Source organism: Paroedura picta, chromosome 17, assembly GCF_049243985.1.
Source record: "Paroedura picta isolate Pp20150507F chromosome 17, Ppicta_v3.0, whole genome shotgun sequence".
Taxonomy (NCBI): Eukaryota; Metazoa; Chordata; class Lepidosauria; order Squamata; family Gekkonidae; genus Paroedura; species Paroedura picta.
Genome location: NC_135385.1, coordinates 24,724,695 through 24,737,586, shown reverse-complemented (window position 1 = coordinate 24,737,586; position 12,892 = coordinate 24,724,695). Strand labels below are relative to the sequence as shown.

Genomic DNA, 12,892 nt, shown 5'->3' with positions numbered 1-12,892 from the left:
CAGGTGGAGCAACGGGTTCTGCGGGCCACTGAGGCAGGCGCTGCTGACCTTGAGAGAGGGGGGCCCGGCTTCCGCCCCCACCCCGCGGTCGACTAACCGGCCTTTCCCCCAGCCGCATCGTCCACCCCTTGCTCATTCCAAAGCCAAAGGGGTTCATGAGACGATGGTCCTTCCGCGGTCGATGGCTTGGAAGCAGGGCCAGGAGGGTGGCCAGCCCTGGTCAGGCAGCAGCAGATCTCCCTTCGCCCCCCCCCCCAAGGCACCTGGTCAGGATGTGGGAGGAGAGAGGCCCAAGGACCCTCCTGAAGGTGACAGGAGGATGCCAGAGGGGCAGTCCCAGCAGGGGGGCGGGGGGCTGCCTGCCTGCCTGCCAGACTTCAGCAGCAGCTCCTTCTGGGCTGGAACAGATTGTCCAGGTAGCCAGGGGTGAGGCTGGAACATGGGGGGGGGGGTTTGCAGCTGGCTGGTGTCCTGTTCTGCTAGTCCCTGCAGAGGGTGGGATGGTTGGTGACACCTGAGAAGCATCTGCCTCTGAGCTTGGCTGAAGGAATTTGGATCCCAGGCAGGGAGATTAGAAAGACAAGGTGCGCTGAAGCCTGCCTGCCTGCCTGCCTGCAGGAGCGATGCCCAGCCCACGTCCGCCTCCCACGGGGCAAGGAGCAGTTCTGAAACTCAGCCCAGTGCCGGATCTCTGGGTTTTCTCATGCGTCTGCCCCGCATTTCATGGCCTGCTGTATCAACACAGGTGCTTGTTGTTCAAGGGATGGGGGGGGGCTAGGGCCACCTGGCCACCTGGGGGGGGGGCAGCTGCTGCTTTGATCTATTCTTGTGTTAAGCAGGGAATGCAAGGAGGCTTTCTGTGGGTGGCCCCTGTCACTGTCACACCCCGGCCGGGAGCTGCACCTGGGAATCCCTGCGCAGGGCGCGTCTGGGTCTCCTGGGAGAGGGGACAGGCAGAGAGGGGAGATCTCTGCATTGCTAATCGACTCCAGTGTCAACAAACAGTTTCATGGACCCTGCTAGACCTTCCTCGATATAACACTTTGGCTGAAAACGGCCCAGTCTGTTTACTGGGCCGAAGAGAGAGTGTGGCCCCTGGGACAGGCAGCCGGAGATCCAGGAGGCCTAGAGGCCGGCTGCCCCAGGGCTCCAGCGGGACCCACAATAAGGTGTGGGCTATAAAGGCTGCAAGAAATTCATGAATAAACGGACTGCCCTACCCTTGAGCGGGGCCTGCCCTGGGCTCCTCCAGAAGGGCTTGCCTGCCACGCCTCGCCTCCTTGGACTGCCCACCTGAGTGGTCCCTCGGGCACGGCGTGCCAGCAGGGCTGGAGCCCGTCGGAAGCGGCCTCACTCTCACTCACAGCAGGGCTCGAGGGAAGCCCTTGGGCCAGGCCGGGCACCCACACACCGGCTTTTGAGGGTTGCCCCACCCAACAGCCACGCGCGGGGCTCACGTGCAGACGCCCCTTTTCCTCCCAGGCTTTCACCCCACGGCCTGTTTCCCCATCCCAGCAGCCCTGGAAGGCTCACTAGGACAAGAGGCAGGGCATGCCCCACTCTCCAGGTACGCTTTCCTGACTCCCCAGAGCAGCTCCTCCCAGAATCCCAAGCAGGCTGGGATAGAAAGACCCCTGCTGGGTTCTGTAGAAAGAGAGCGGGAGGGAGGGCACTCTCTTGTCCTCAAGGCTGGGGGTGGGGGTGGTTGGAAGGGGAATTCCTTTCCAGGACGGCCAACCCCAAATCCCAAGCCCACTGCGCCCCCAGGTCCCCCAACGGCCAAGGCAGGCGGGCCAGAGCTTCAGCTCCAAACACACCTGCAAGCGGCCTGTTTGTCCCCCAACAGTTATGGGTTCATGGCCAAGGGTTACGGCCGTGTTGTGGAAACAGGGTGCCACGACTGACGGTTTAGCAACGGTCCTGGCGGGGCGGGCGGCCTCCGGATTTCCAAAGCTGCCTTTCTTCACCTGGGCTTTTCCCCGGGAGAGGAAGAGGAAGAGGCAGCTGGGCATCTGGGTTCAAAGCATCGCCCGAGTTCAGTCAGCACGCAAGGCAGCCGCCCCAATGGCAGAGTTTCACCCACAACCCTCCCAGTCACAAGAACTGACTCACAGTTCTCCCGAGAACATTAATCAGAGGACACTCCGCACGGCTGCGAGTGCGGGAGAAGCAGCAGCCGTAAGGCCTCATCCACAGCCTAGGTGGGACAGCCCACTCTAGGCAGGCAGCGGCAGGGCGGAGGAGCCCATGACGTCACCTGAGGCCTGGTGCATTCCATTGTTTCTCCTCTCATCCTCCCAGGAGTCCCAAACTTGTTTTATGGCTATTGTCAACAAACAACAAACAACCCCCCCTGCTTGGGAGAACCGGCCCGCCCACCCTCCTGGGGGTTGAATGGCTGTCCCGCTTCCTCTAGGCTGGGCCCCTTAATGGGACAGCCCAGGGGATCTGGGCCTCACCTCTCCCGGGAGCCCCGCAGAAGCCACTCTGGGGTGGGAGGGGGAAACGGGGCTCACCTCCCTGGTCACACCACTCAGATTAGGAGGTGCACCCTGCATGCAGCGCAGCAAAGCCACCAATCCACAAGCCTGGCCCCCAAAGCCACAGGCTCACAGGGGAGACCCCAAGAGGTGCCAGCAAGCAATGCGGGAGCGTTGCCAACCTCCAGGGGGGGTGGCTGGGGACCTCCCGGAAGGACATCTGCCCTCCGGGCTACGGAAGACAGCTCCCCTGCAGCAGAGGGCAGCTGTGGAGGGAGACCCCCATCCCATGCCATGAGAGCTGGCAACCCTAGACCCCGAGAGGGGAGAGGGGAGAGGGGAGAGGGGAGGCGTCGTCCCCAAACAGCGGGAGCGATCCTTCTTGCGGGGTGCGCTGGGGGTGGGGTTGCCCAGTGGGAAACTGAGGCCCGGAGGGCTGCGTGTGACCGGAGGCAGGGCGGAGGGGGGGCGGGGCGAGGTCGCCCCCGGGCAGGCAGGCGGGCGGACCGACGGACGGAGGCGGCATCGGCTGGGCGTCCAGTTTCTCGGCAGCCGGCGGAACTCCTCGCTACGGGCAGCCGCCGGAGAAGGAGGAGGCCAGGCGGGCCGTGCCGGGACGGGCAGCGGCGTCGCCGGGCGCCTCGTTGAGGACACCTGCCGCTGTCCAAGCAGGTGAGACCGGCCAGGGCGGGCGAAGCGGCTCCACCGCCGGCGCTGCGCACAAGCCCGCCCCGCTTTAAGGCGCCCCAGACGCTGCGCCGCCCCGTCCCGTCGGGGGCAGAAGAGGCGCGCCGCCGAGCAGCCCGCAGGTAAGGAGAGGAGAGGACCGGGGGCGCCTGGAGGCTCGGCGCGGGGGTCCCGGGAGCCTTTCCCCGCGGGCACGTTCCCTCTCCCGCCCCCTTCCTCCTGGGCTGAGCTGCCCCGGCAGGGGGGGGGGATATCTCTCAAGGGTCTGGGGACCTTGGGGCAGCCCCCTTCTCCGCCCGGGAGCCCCGCCTAAACGTCGATTGCTGAAGCCTCCCCCCCCCCCCCCCCGCTCTTGGGAAGAAGGGCTGAAGGGGGCTCGGAGACACCCTCCCCCCTTTGGTCGTTCACCAAATTCTCTGCTGGGGAACCTGCCCCAAGAGCAGCCCTAGCCCTGCCAAGCCAGCCCAGGGGGAGGCTGAGAGTGCCAGTTGGCCTGCAGTCAGGGTGAGAGGGTGCCGGTCCTGGCCCCCCAAGGGAGGCGGGTGGCTCAGGCTGGGACCGGCAGGCTGGGTTGTGCATTAGTCCTGCATAAGGGCATGATCCCACCGCCAGCTGCTCACGCGTAGATTGCCTGCCTGTCCTGCAGAGGGACTGGTGCTCCGGATGCTGCTTGGCATGCAGGCGGTGTGGGGGGGGGGGGAGGGCAGGGAAGATGCTGGAAGCGTCACCTGCTTGGGGGACTGGATGGCTGTTTGTTTGGTTTCTGCCCGGCCTTCTCCCAAAGGTCACAGAGAAGATAGGTCTCAGGGGAAGTCAATGGTCAACCCAGCCCCAATCCTGGTATTTGCCTTACTTAAAAACACCCTCTGTCCACAGAAGGCCAGCAGGTTAACAAGCTCCCTCCATCAAGGGAAGGGGCTTTGGCCAGGGTTCTCTGGGAAGCCCCCCCCCCCAGCTCTCAATGGCAAACTGCAGGAATACTCCCAGTCTGGGGCATGGGTGAGGGAGGCCATGGCGGTGCTGGGTGAGCTTGGAGGCTCCCTAAGATGTCCGTCTCCTCTTCCCCCTTTGCAGGAGAAGCCAGGCTGGCCGGCAGGGGCGATTTGCCAGGCGAGGGACCAGCCGCTGCATCTGCCCCTGAGCAGGGTCACCCTGCTGTGAAGGCCTGAGAGCCTGGCCCAATAAGGAAGCCGCTGACGGACGGACGCCCTCAGGGCCGGCCCACACTCCCTCGCTCACTCGCCCTCCCCGTGGCACGCCAAGCAAAGAGGAATGCGGTTTGCCAGCCAGGTGTAGAGGACGATGGAGCCGCCACTGGCCCTCTCGGGGGAAGAACCAGGTAAGGGCAGGGAAAGCCCACAACCCCATGGGCTCCCTTTTGGCCAGCCCACGTGGATGGCACCGCTGCAAGGCCCACCCGCACAGTCCCCAGGAGGGGGAGCAGGTGGGGCTGCGGCCTCCTTGGGACCCATTTGGGTGGGTGGGGGGGGGACTTTTCTGAAAGAGAAGACTGGGGTGGGGCTGGGTCCAGCAGCAGAGTCTCCCCCCCCCCCCATCTAAGAGCTGAAAGCTGCTTCTGGAGAGATCTGGCTGGAGCTCTGGCTTTACTGTCCCTGGAGGATGCCTGCATGTGCTCCTGGCACCTGGCATGGCCAGCCCAAAGAGCCGGGCAAGGTCGGCTCAGAAGCAGCAGGGCAGGACAGGGCAGGACAGGGTGGGGCTGGCCTCTTGGCTACCATCCCATCGTGCTGGGCAGCTGGGGCAGAAGGCACACCGGTCCAGAACTCAGCTGGGGTTCCCACAGGAGGGCCACTAATTCTCCCTCCGCCTCTCTCCTGGCCTCAGCTCTTAGGAGTCCCCCACCTCTGGCGCTCCCCTGGAGGCAAGACTTCCAGCCGGCTGGCTGCCTCGTCCACCCCCTTGTCCCTTTGCCGGCTGGAGCCGCGAGGGAGGGAGGGAGGGAGGGAGGGAGGGAGGGAGGGAGGGAGGGAGAGAAGTGGCTCTTCCTTCCGGGATTCCCGGGGTGACTCCCTCCGCTCTTGCGTTGCCAACCGGCTGGGCAGGCTCCACAACCTCCCTGTGGGGCAGTGCCCCACGAGTAATTGGGACATGCTCTGCCTGGCCCGGCTGCTGCTTGCCTGGCTTCTTCCTGTCCAGGGACGATTCTCCTGCCCAGAGAGAATTTGGGAGGCACCGCTGAACTTCGCCCCTCTGCTCTGGCCTGCCGGCAGTCACTTTGCCACAGCCCTGCTGGGTCGGCCAGTGGGCCAGTCTCTCCACCCCCATCCGGCTCCGGACAAGGAAAATCACTCCAGGGCACCCTTGGTGGCTTCCGCCCCCCCCCTTCTTCCCCATAAGCTGCTGACCTGCTGCCGCTTTGCCTGCTGCCTCCCTCCCAGGAAACACAGATTGAGAAAACATGCGTTCTGGCGTTGCAGGCAGGTGTCCCCTCTGGAGCCCACAAGGCCCGTGCAAACGAGGCCGCATCCCTCTACGGGCAGAACGAAATGTACTGATGGTATCTTGACAGCAAAAGAATGCAGAAAACAGAACCGCTTGTCCTGTCCCTGCTGGGCCGTGGGTGCCTCTCTGGAATCTCCCCTCTCCGGCAAAGAGGAGGCTTGCCGGGGCAGGGGGGGCGGGAGTGGGGCGGCCTCAGGGTCCTGCCCCCTGGGGTGTGCTGCCTGCCTGCCTGCCCGCCTGCCCAGCCACCAGTGGCCCCGTTTGGCCAGTGCGCCTGCAGCTCCCGACATCCCCAAAGGGCGGAAGGCCACACGTGAGGCTCCACGTGGCTGAAGCAGGGGGACAGCTGTGCCAGGTGCCCCTCTCCAGACACACGCAGGGCCCAGGCAGAGGGGAGGCTCACTGTGGTCTCCTTCTTTTTTGGGGGCATGGGGGGGGCAGGTTCCAAGATGACGCCGCTGCGGAGGTACTGGGTGAAGGCCCTGCACCGCCTCCAGAAGGGCCCCGGCTACACCTACCGGGAGCTGCTGGTCTGGTACTGCAACAACACCAACACCCACGGCCCCAAGCGCATCATCCGCGAGGGCCCCAAGAAGAAGTGTGCCTGGTTCCTCCTGACGCTGCTCTTCGCCTCCCTGGTGGCCTGGCAGTGGGGCATCCTCGTCAACGCCTACCTGGCCTACAACGTCACCGCCTCCCTGGCCATCGGCTTCAAGAGCATGACCTTCCCGGCCGTCACCATCTGCAGCGCCAGCCCCTACAAGTCAGTCCCCGAGCTCCGGGCACGGCCGGCACCCCCACCAAGGGACCGCGGAAGGGGTGGGAGAGCGCCGGCCCGAGTTCTCCTGGGCCAGCCCGGATTTCAGGGGGGAGACGGGAGCTGGAGCCCTGGGCCTGACCTACCCGTTCCACACACACCCCTCCCTGCCAAAAAATATCATTTCTGCGGTTTCCGGTTGCCTTTTCAGATATTCCAAGGTCAAGAACCGCCTGAAGGACTTGGACGACCTCATCCACGCGGCCCTGGAGCGGCTGCTGCCCTCCAGGCCCCCCAATGGGACCGCGGACCCCCCGGCCAACGGCAGCCGCCGGGAGCTGAACAGGGAGCTGTGGAGGCAAATCCCGTTGGTGATGATTGCTGAGAGCCCCGGGGCTGCGCCGGTGGTCACGGACCTCCTGGGGGATGACTCCGAGGGGCTCCCCACGGCCGCCCCCTCCGCCCCCGAAGAAGCTCCCCCCACCTACAAGCTGGCCATCCAACTGGTGCGCTGGGCAGGGGGGGGAAGGTGATTGAGGGGCATCTCCCCTCCGAGATGCTCTCTCCCAAAGCCCCCAGCAGGCAGCGGGAGAGACTGCCAGCCGTGAGCGGTAGACTGCCCCTGAATGGAGAGGTTCCTTCTCCCTGCCTCACCCCCCTTATTCCCCCCCCCCAGTGTGGCCAGAACGGGACCGAGTGCGAATACCGGAACTTCACCAGCGCTGCCCAGGCCGTGGGGGAGTGGTACGTCCTGCAGTCCACCAGCCTGCTGTCCCAGATGTCCCTGAAGGAGAAGGTGGAGGCCGGGTACCGTGCCAAGGACCTGATCCTGGCTTGCCTGTACGGGGCACGGCCCTGCAACGTCAGGTGCGCCCCCCCGCCCACCCGACAGCCCGTCTGGGAGATGGGGGGAGGGCAATGGGGGACATGGGGGAACATGGGGCCACAGCGGCGGCTGGTGCCTGCCAGGGATGCCCACGAGGAAGCCCTGCGATCAAGGGGCGGGCGATGGCCTTTGGGGGAGCTGTTTGTGCCCAGCCCAGACCGGCCCCCCTTTCCCCTCCCGCCCCACAGGAACTTCACCCGCCTCTACCACCCCGATCACGGGAACTGCTACGTCTTCAACTGGGGCATGACGGAGAAGCCGCTCCTGTCCTCCAATCCGGGGGCTGAGTTCGGTGGGTGCCCAGGCAGGAGCAAGGGGGCTCTGCGGGCAGCGGGAGGGGGGAGAGGCCAAGCCACGGTGGGGGTGGGGGGGGGAGGCTGCCAGCATGGACTGGGGTTGTCCCTCGGCTGGCATCTGGGGCAAACCAAGCTGCCTTGGCCAGCCCCCCCCCTTCCCCCTTCCACGCCACGGGGGGGGAGAGGGCCTGCTTCCTTGCAGGGCTGGCGCTGACTGTGGGCTTCCTGGCCGGCCAGCAGGGCTGAAGCTCATCCTGGACATCAACCAGACGGACTTCCTGCCCTTCCTGACCTCCACCGCCGGGGCCCGGCTGATGCTGCACGACCAGAAGAGCTTCCCCTTCCTCAAGGACGAGGGCATCCTGGCCATGGCCGGCACCGAGACCTCCATCGGCGTCATGGTGGTCAGTGAGGGAGGCAGGCGGGTGGGTGGGTGGGAGGCAGGGGTGCCGTCTGCTGACTCCGGGGCAGGCCTGTCGCTGAGGGGGCCTCTGGAGAGGCCGTGGGGGCGACCTTCGCTGCTCCTCCCCGTGGCCGCGCATCCTGATCTGCCCCCTCCGCCCTCACGGCCGAAGCCCCAGCTCTCCTCTTTCCACCAATGGCGGGAGCAAGTGGGTCCCGATCCACGCCTCTGAGGCCTGTGCTTCTCTCCTTCCTTTGCAGGATGAGCTGCAGCGCCTGGAATATCCCTACAACGACTGCACCGTCAACGGCTCCGACATCCGGGTGAAGAACCTCTACGAGAACTTCCTGGCCCTGCAGGTGACGGAGCCCCAGCCCCCCCCCCCCCGCTGAACCCGGCCTGCCTCTTGCCCCACGAGGGGGTGGGGGGCTGCTTTTCTCCCCAGTGGCTGCCCACGGTCGGTGGGGCAGGAGGGCAGATGCAGACCACCACTGGGGCGGGGGCTGCGGTTCAGTGGCAGAGCCTCTGCTTGGCATGCAGAAGCGTCCCAGGTTCAATCCCCAGCAGCATCTCCGGTTCAAAGGCTCTAGCTGGAGGGGGTGGGAAAGGCCTTTCTCCGCCGGAGACCCCCGAGAGCGGCTGCCGGTCTGAGCAGGCGATGCCGAATGCGGATGGACCGAGGGGCTAATTCGGTACACAGCCGCTTTGAGGGTCTGATCTCTGGCGTCCCCCGTGAGTCCTGTGCCTTCCTCCCTTGGGGGAAGATGCGCCTGAGCATCTCCCCCAGACGTGCCCAAGCCCCCACTTGCTCCAGAGCAGCGGGTGTGTGTCTGTGTGTTGGGTGGGGGGGGGTGTTGTTTGTGTGTGTTCTTGCTCTCGGCCAAGCGAGTGCCGTGGCTTGTTTCCCAGCATTCTTGTCCGTTGCACAAAATTCCAGCCCAGCGACTGGCAAAGCAGACCGAGAGCCGCTCCGTCCGGGGTCCGGCAGCTGCCTCCCGAGTGCAGAGTGTGTGTGTGTCTGTGTGTGTGTGTGTGTGTGTGTGTGTCGGGGGGGGGGCGGGAGTCAGGCCTCCCAGCTGTGATGGGCAGCAGAGCCCCTCCCTTCTTGCAGCTGGCACCACAGAGCCCAGATGACGGAAGTGGGTGCCACAGTAAAACATCCCATTTACAGCTGGGCTTGGCAGAAACAACTGCCCTGTCCATTTGCCACCTGAGGAGGGGGGGTCCCCCCACCCGCCCTCCATCACTGGCCAAAATGGGTGCTTGGAGGAGGGAGGGAGGGAGGGAGGGGGGGCGGCCTGGACGGCAGGCAGCTTCCAGCAGCAGCTCCCCCCAACTTCTCCTCCTCTTCCTCCTCCTCCAAGCTGGAAATGAAGGCCTGTGGAAACTGCACTGAGGAGGAAGCCGCAAAGAGGGGCACTGCCCAAAGCCAGCTGCGGACCACCTATTCCATCCAGGTGAGTGACCCAGAATGCAGGGGTGGGCGTGGGTGTGTGACCTTTTCCCAGACTCCCCTTGAGCTGCAGGAGGGATGGGGGGCTGCCGTGGGTCCTTGGCACGGGGCTTTGCTCGTGGTGCAGACGCTCCCCCCTCCCCTCCCCTCCTCGGGGCCTGGAGCCCCCCCTTGACCCATTGCCTCCCTCCCCCTCTACCAGTCCTGCCTCCGCTCCTGCTTCCAGCAGCAGATGGTGCAAATGTGCAGCTGTGGCCACTCGGCCTTCCCTCTGCCCGAAGGAGCCAAGTACTGCAACAACGACGAGTATCCGCATTGGGGTGAGGGCAGCGGAGGGCTGGGCCGGGGAGGGAGGCAGTGCTGGAGCTCTGGGGACGGCCGGCGGGGAACGGGGATCTTGGCCTGGGTGGCAACTTCAGGCCAGGTTCCCCCTGGGAGGGGGGGAGGGAGGGAGGGAGGGGCAAGCAAAGGGCTCTCCAAGCGGTAGCCCCCTCTGCGCCCCACACCCCTTAGGGCAGCAGCAGGAGCAGGGAGGAGCCCGCCCAGAGCAGCCCTCCCAGACCCGTCCTCTGCTTCCCCTGCAGCCCATTGCTACACCTCCCTGCGAGGGAGCCTGGCCAACCGGCAGTTCTGCATCGAGTCTTGTAAGGAGACCTGCAAGTAAGTTCGGGGCGGGGGGTGGGGGGACACGGCCCTCCTGTTGCCCCACCGAGGGGGCAGCTCTTTTCTCTGACTCTCCCCCCTCGTCCTCCCTCCCTTATTTCGCTGTAGCAACACTCAGTACAAAATGACCATCTCTATGGCAGACTGGCCCTCGGAAGCTTCGGAGGTGGGTGAGACCCTCCCTTCTCCGTGGGCAGGCCGGGCTGGCTTCTGGTTCGCGGAGGGGCATTCACGGTGCCCGCCCCCATCTTGCCACCTGCGTGGGCTTGAGGGCAGAGATCGGGCCCTCCCCAAGAAGGCCCCCCGCTGTCCCCCTCCCTCTGTTGGCCAGAGTGTTTCTGCTTCCTCTTCCCCAGGACTGGATTTTCCACATCTTATCCTACGAGAGGGATAGGTCCGAAACCATCACCCTGAACAGGTGAGTGAAGCCGGGTCTTCCCTGGCCAGCCAGGTGGGGACGGGGCACAGTAGGACACAGGGAGGCAGCTCAGCCACGAGGAGGACCGCTGAGGACCAGTTTCCTCTTTCAGCTGGGGGGGGTGGACGAGAGAGCCAGTGGAGGGAAGGGTGGGGCGAGGAGCAGCCCTTCAGAAGAGCCGCTGGGTCAGGGGCATTTCGGACCCTCCTCTGCCCCTGCAGGAGCGGCATCATCAAGCTCAACGTCTATTTCCAAGAGTACAACTACCGGACCGTCTCCGAGGCCGTCGCCACTTCGGTGAGAGGCTGGCTTGTGTGTCACGGGCCCCTAATTTGCCTGATGCCTGGAAGGGCCCTCCGTCCTTTCCCCTCCAGCTGGGCTTTTCCCTCCAGCTGGCATTGCCAACTGCCCCCCCTCCAAAAGGCAGCACTTCACTTCCCAGGGCCCCCTGCCCCCCTGCCCAAACCGGCCTCCTCCCTTCCCTTGGGCAGCCGGCCCTCCTGGCCTGGCCCCACCACAACCCCCCCTCTCTTCTCCCCCCCCCCCCGTGCAGATGGTGTGGCTTCTCTCCAACCTGGGGGGCCAGTTTGGCTTCTGGATGGGGGGCTCCGTCCTGTGCCTCATTGAGTTTGGGGAGATCATCATCGACTTCCTGTGGATCTCCATCCTCAACCTCGTTGCCTGGGGCCGCGGGCTCAAGAAGAGGCGGGACAAGGCCCCTGCGGCCCCCGAGGGCCCTCCCTCCTCTGGGGTGTGGCGGATAGAGGCCCACACCAACAGGGCCTTCCAGGAGGAGGAGGAGGAGGAGGAGGAGGCGGCAGCAGCAGCAGCAGCGGCGGCAGCAGAGAACCCGGAGGCAGAGGCGGCCTGCGAGCCGGGCACCCCCCCACCCAACTACGACTCCCTCCGTGTATCCCCCCAGGCCATGGGGGAGCTGGACAGCGACGGGGAGGGCTCCTTGGCAGAGCAGAAAATAGCCTAGAGCCCTCGGCCACCTCCGGGGAGCAGGAGCAGCCCTCACCAGCCTTGCGGGGCCTTCTGCAGGGGGAATGCCCCTCGCCCCCCTCTCTTGGCGGGAAGGGGCATCTGCGTTTCCATCCGACCCTCGCAGAGACAGCGGGCCTCAATCCAAGGCGGGTGCGGAGGCTTCCGGAAGGCAGGGCGGGGGTTGACCAGCAGGGCCCCAGTTGGAGGGAGATGGAACGTCCCAGACCAAAAAGGCGGCTGGACCTGCAGGGGGGGAGATCTGACCCCCCCCCGCCCCCTCTTGCACATTGTCTGGCGCTTGCCCGCCCTGGCACCTTTGGGGGTTGGTGGGTGGGAACTGCAGCATCTCCCCAGCCCGGCGGCAGCAGAGAACTGGAGGCCAAGGATGCACCTGGGCCCCACCTTCACCCGCTCTGTGGGAACGAGCCTGCCTGCTCCTGTGGGCTGGAAAAAACAGCATTTAATAGGCCAATAAAAGTCCCAGCTGTTCTCTCTGTGCCAGGAGTCACGCTGTCTGCGGTGAGGGGCAACCGTGGGCCTGGGGGGGGGGTGACCGGAGGGCAGGATCACTGGGCTCCTGGCGTTCTGGTCCCACTGGTGGACAGCCCCATGCTGTAGCTACCAGTCCCAAGGAAGAACCAAGCCCCCCCCCCGTCCCTGAGGGGCTTCCATGTTGAGGTGTGGCATACCCCCCCCAAAGGGGAGGACAGAAGCCTACAGATGTGCTTGAGCTGTCCAGCCACCCCCCACCCTGCAGAGGCGCAGGGCCCCTCCCCGACTTAGCTGTGAGCCAGCTTCCCCAGATGGATGGGCAGCACAATCAGGAGGGCAGAGCCAGGAAGCCGGCTTGCCCCAGTCGGCAAGATCCAGTTCACGCAGGTCCTCTCCCAGCACAGTCCAGCCTTCCCCAGAGGCTGAGCCACAGGCCCTGGCGGGAAGAGGGCGAGCCATGGGGCCTCCAACTGGCTCAGCTCCACAGCTGAGGGGTAGGGGCCCACAAACCTCCCCCCCCCACTTCTCCCAAAGAAGGCAGGGGCTAAAGAGAGGAGCGGACCCCTGCAGGACCCCTGAGGCAGTCCCTAGGGAGCCCCACTCCAGCCAGGCCCTTCTTGGAAAGGCACAGAGGTCCCCCCCCCCACTGCCTGCCTGGGGGAAATGTGTTCTTGCAGCATCTGTCGGAGAGGACATGCAGGGGACAGGCCCTGACCCGGAAGGAGGCAGGCATCTCGTTGCGGGACCTGCAGGGAGGGGCTGCTGGCCAAAGACAGCCTGGCTCAGGCAGCAGAAGGGGGGGCAGGCGATGCCCCACCAGGCACCCGCAGGCCTGGCCCCAGCCTGGCCTTTTGAGCTCCTTTGCTGCAGCCTCACCCTCAGAAGCCTCAGGGTAGGGCAGCGGGTA

At 65.5% G+C, this 12,892-nt stretch overlaps 1 protein-coding gene across 2 annotated transcripts; it reads left to right on the top strand.

The window, feature by feature from the left end:
- The first annotated feature begins 2,978 nt into the window (after positions 1-2,978).
- On the top strand, positions 2,979-11,989 carry SCNN1B (sodium channel epithelial 1 subunit beta). 2 transcript variants are annotated; one of them, XM_077317078.1, is made up of 15 exons: positions 2,979-3,152; positions 4,242-4,506; positions 6,072-6,393; positions 6,599-6,893; positions 7,064-7,254; positions 7,462-7,565; positions 7,810-7,973; positions 8,233-8,331; positions 9,337-9,429; positions 9,628-9,745; positions 10,010-10,085; positions 10,197-10,254; positions 10,445-10,506; positions 10,728-10,803; positions 11,060-11,989. In XM_077317078.1, the coding sequence occupies exons 2-15, from the start codon at positions 4,470-4,472 to the stop codon at positions 11,486-11,488; spliced, it is 2,124 nt and encodes a 707-aa protein (XP_077173193.1). In that variant the 5' UTR covers positions 2,979-3,152; positions 4,242-4,469; the 3' UTR covers positions 11,489-11,989. The 2 variants fall into 2 exon arrangements, with proteins under 2 accessions (XP_077173193.1, XP_077173192.1); XM_077317077.1 differs by having other exon boundaries at positions 2,979-3,289.
- The last annotated feature ends 903 nt before the right edge of the window (positions 11,990-12,892 follow it).

What these genes read in the sequence shown, in the direction of transcription:
- SCNN1B (XM_077317078.1), top strand. Translation starts at nt 4,470, where the DNA reads ATGGAGCCGCCACTGGCCCTCTCGGGGGAAGAACCAG. An exon ending in AGAACTTCCTGGCCCTGCAG is followed by an intron (nt 8,332 to 9,336) that starts GTGACGGAGCCC and finishes TCCTCCTCCAAG; the next exon opens with CTGGAAATGAAGGCCTGTGG. An exon ending in GGCCCTCGGAAGCTTCGGAG is followed by an intron (nt 10,255 to 10,444) that starts GTGGGTGAGACC and finishes CCTCTTCCCCAG; the next exon opens with GACTGGATTTTCCACATCTT.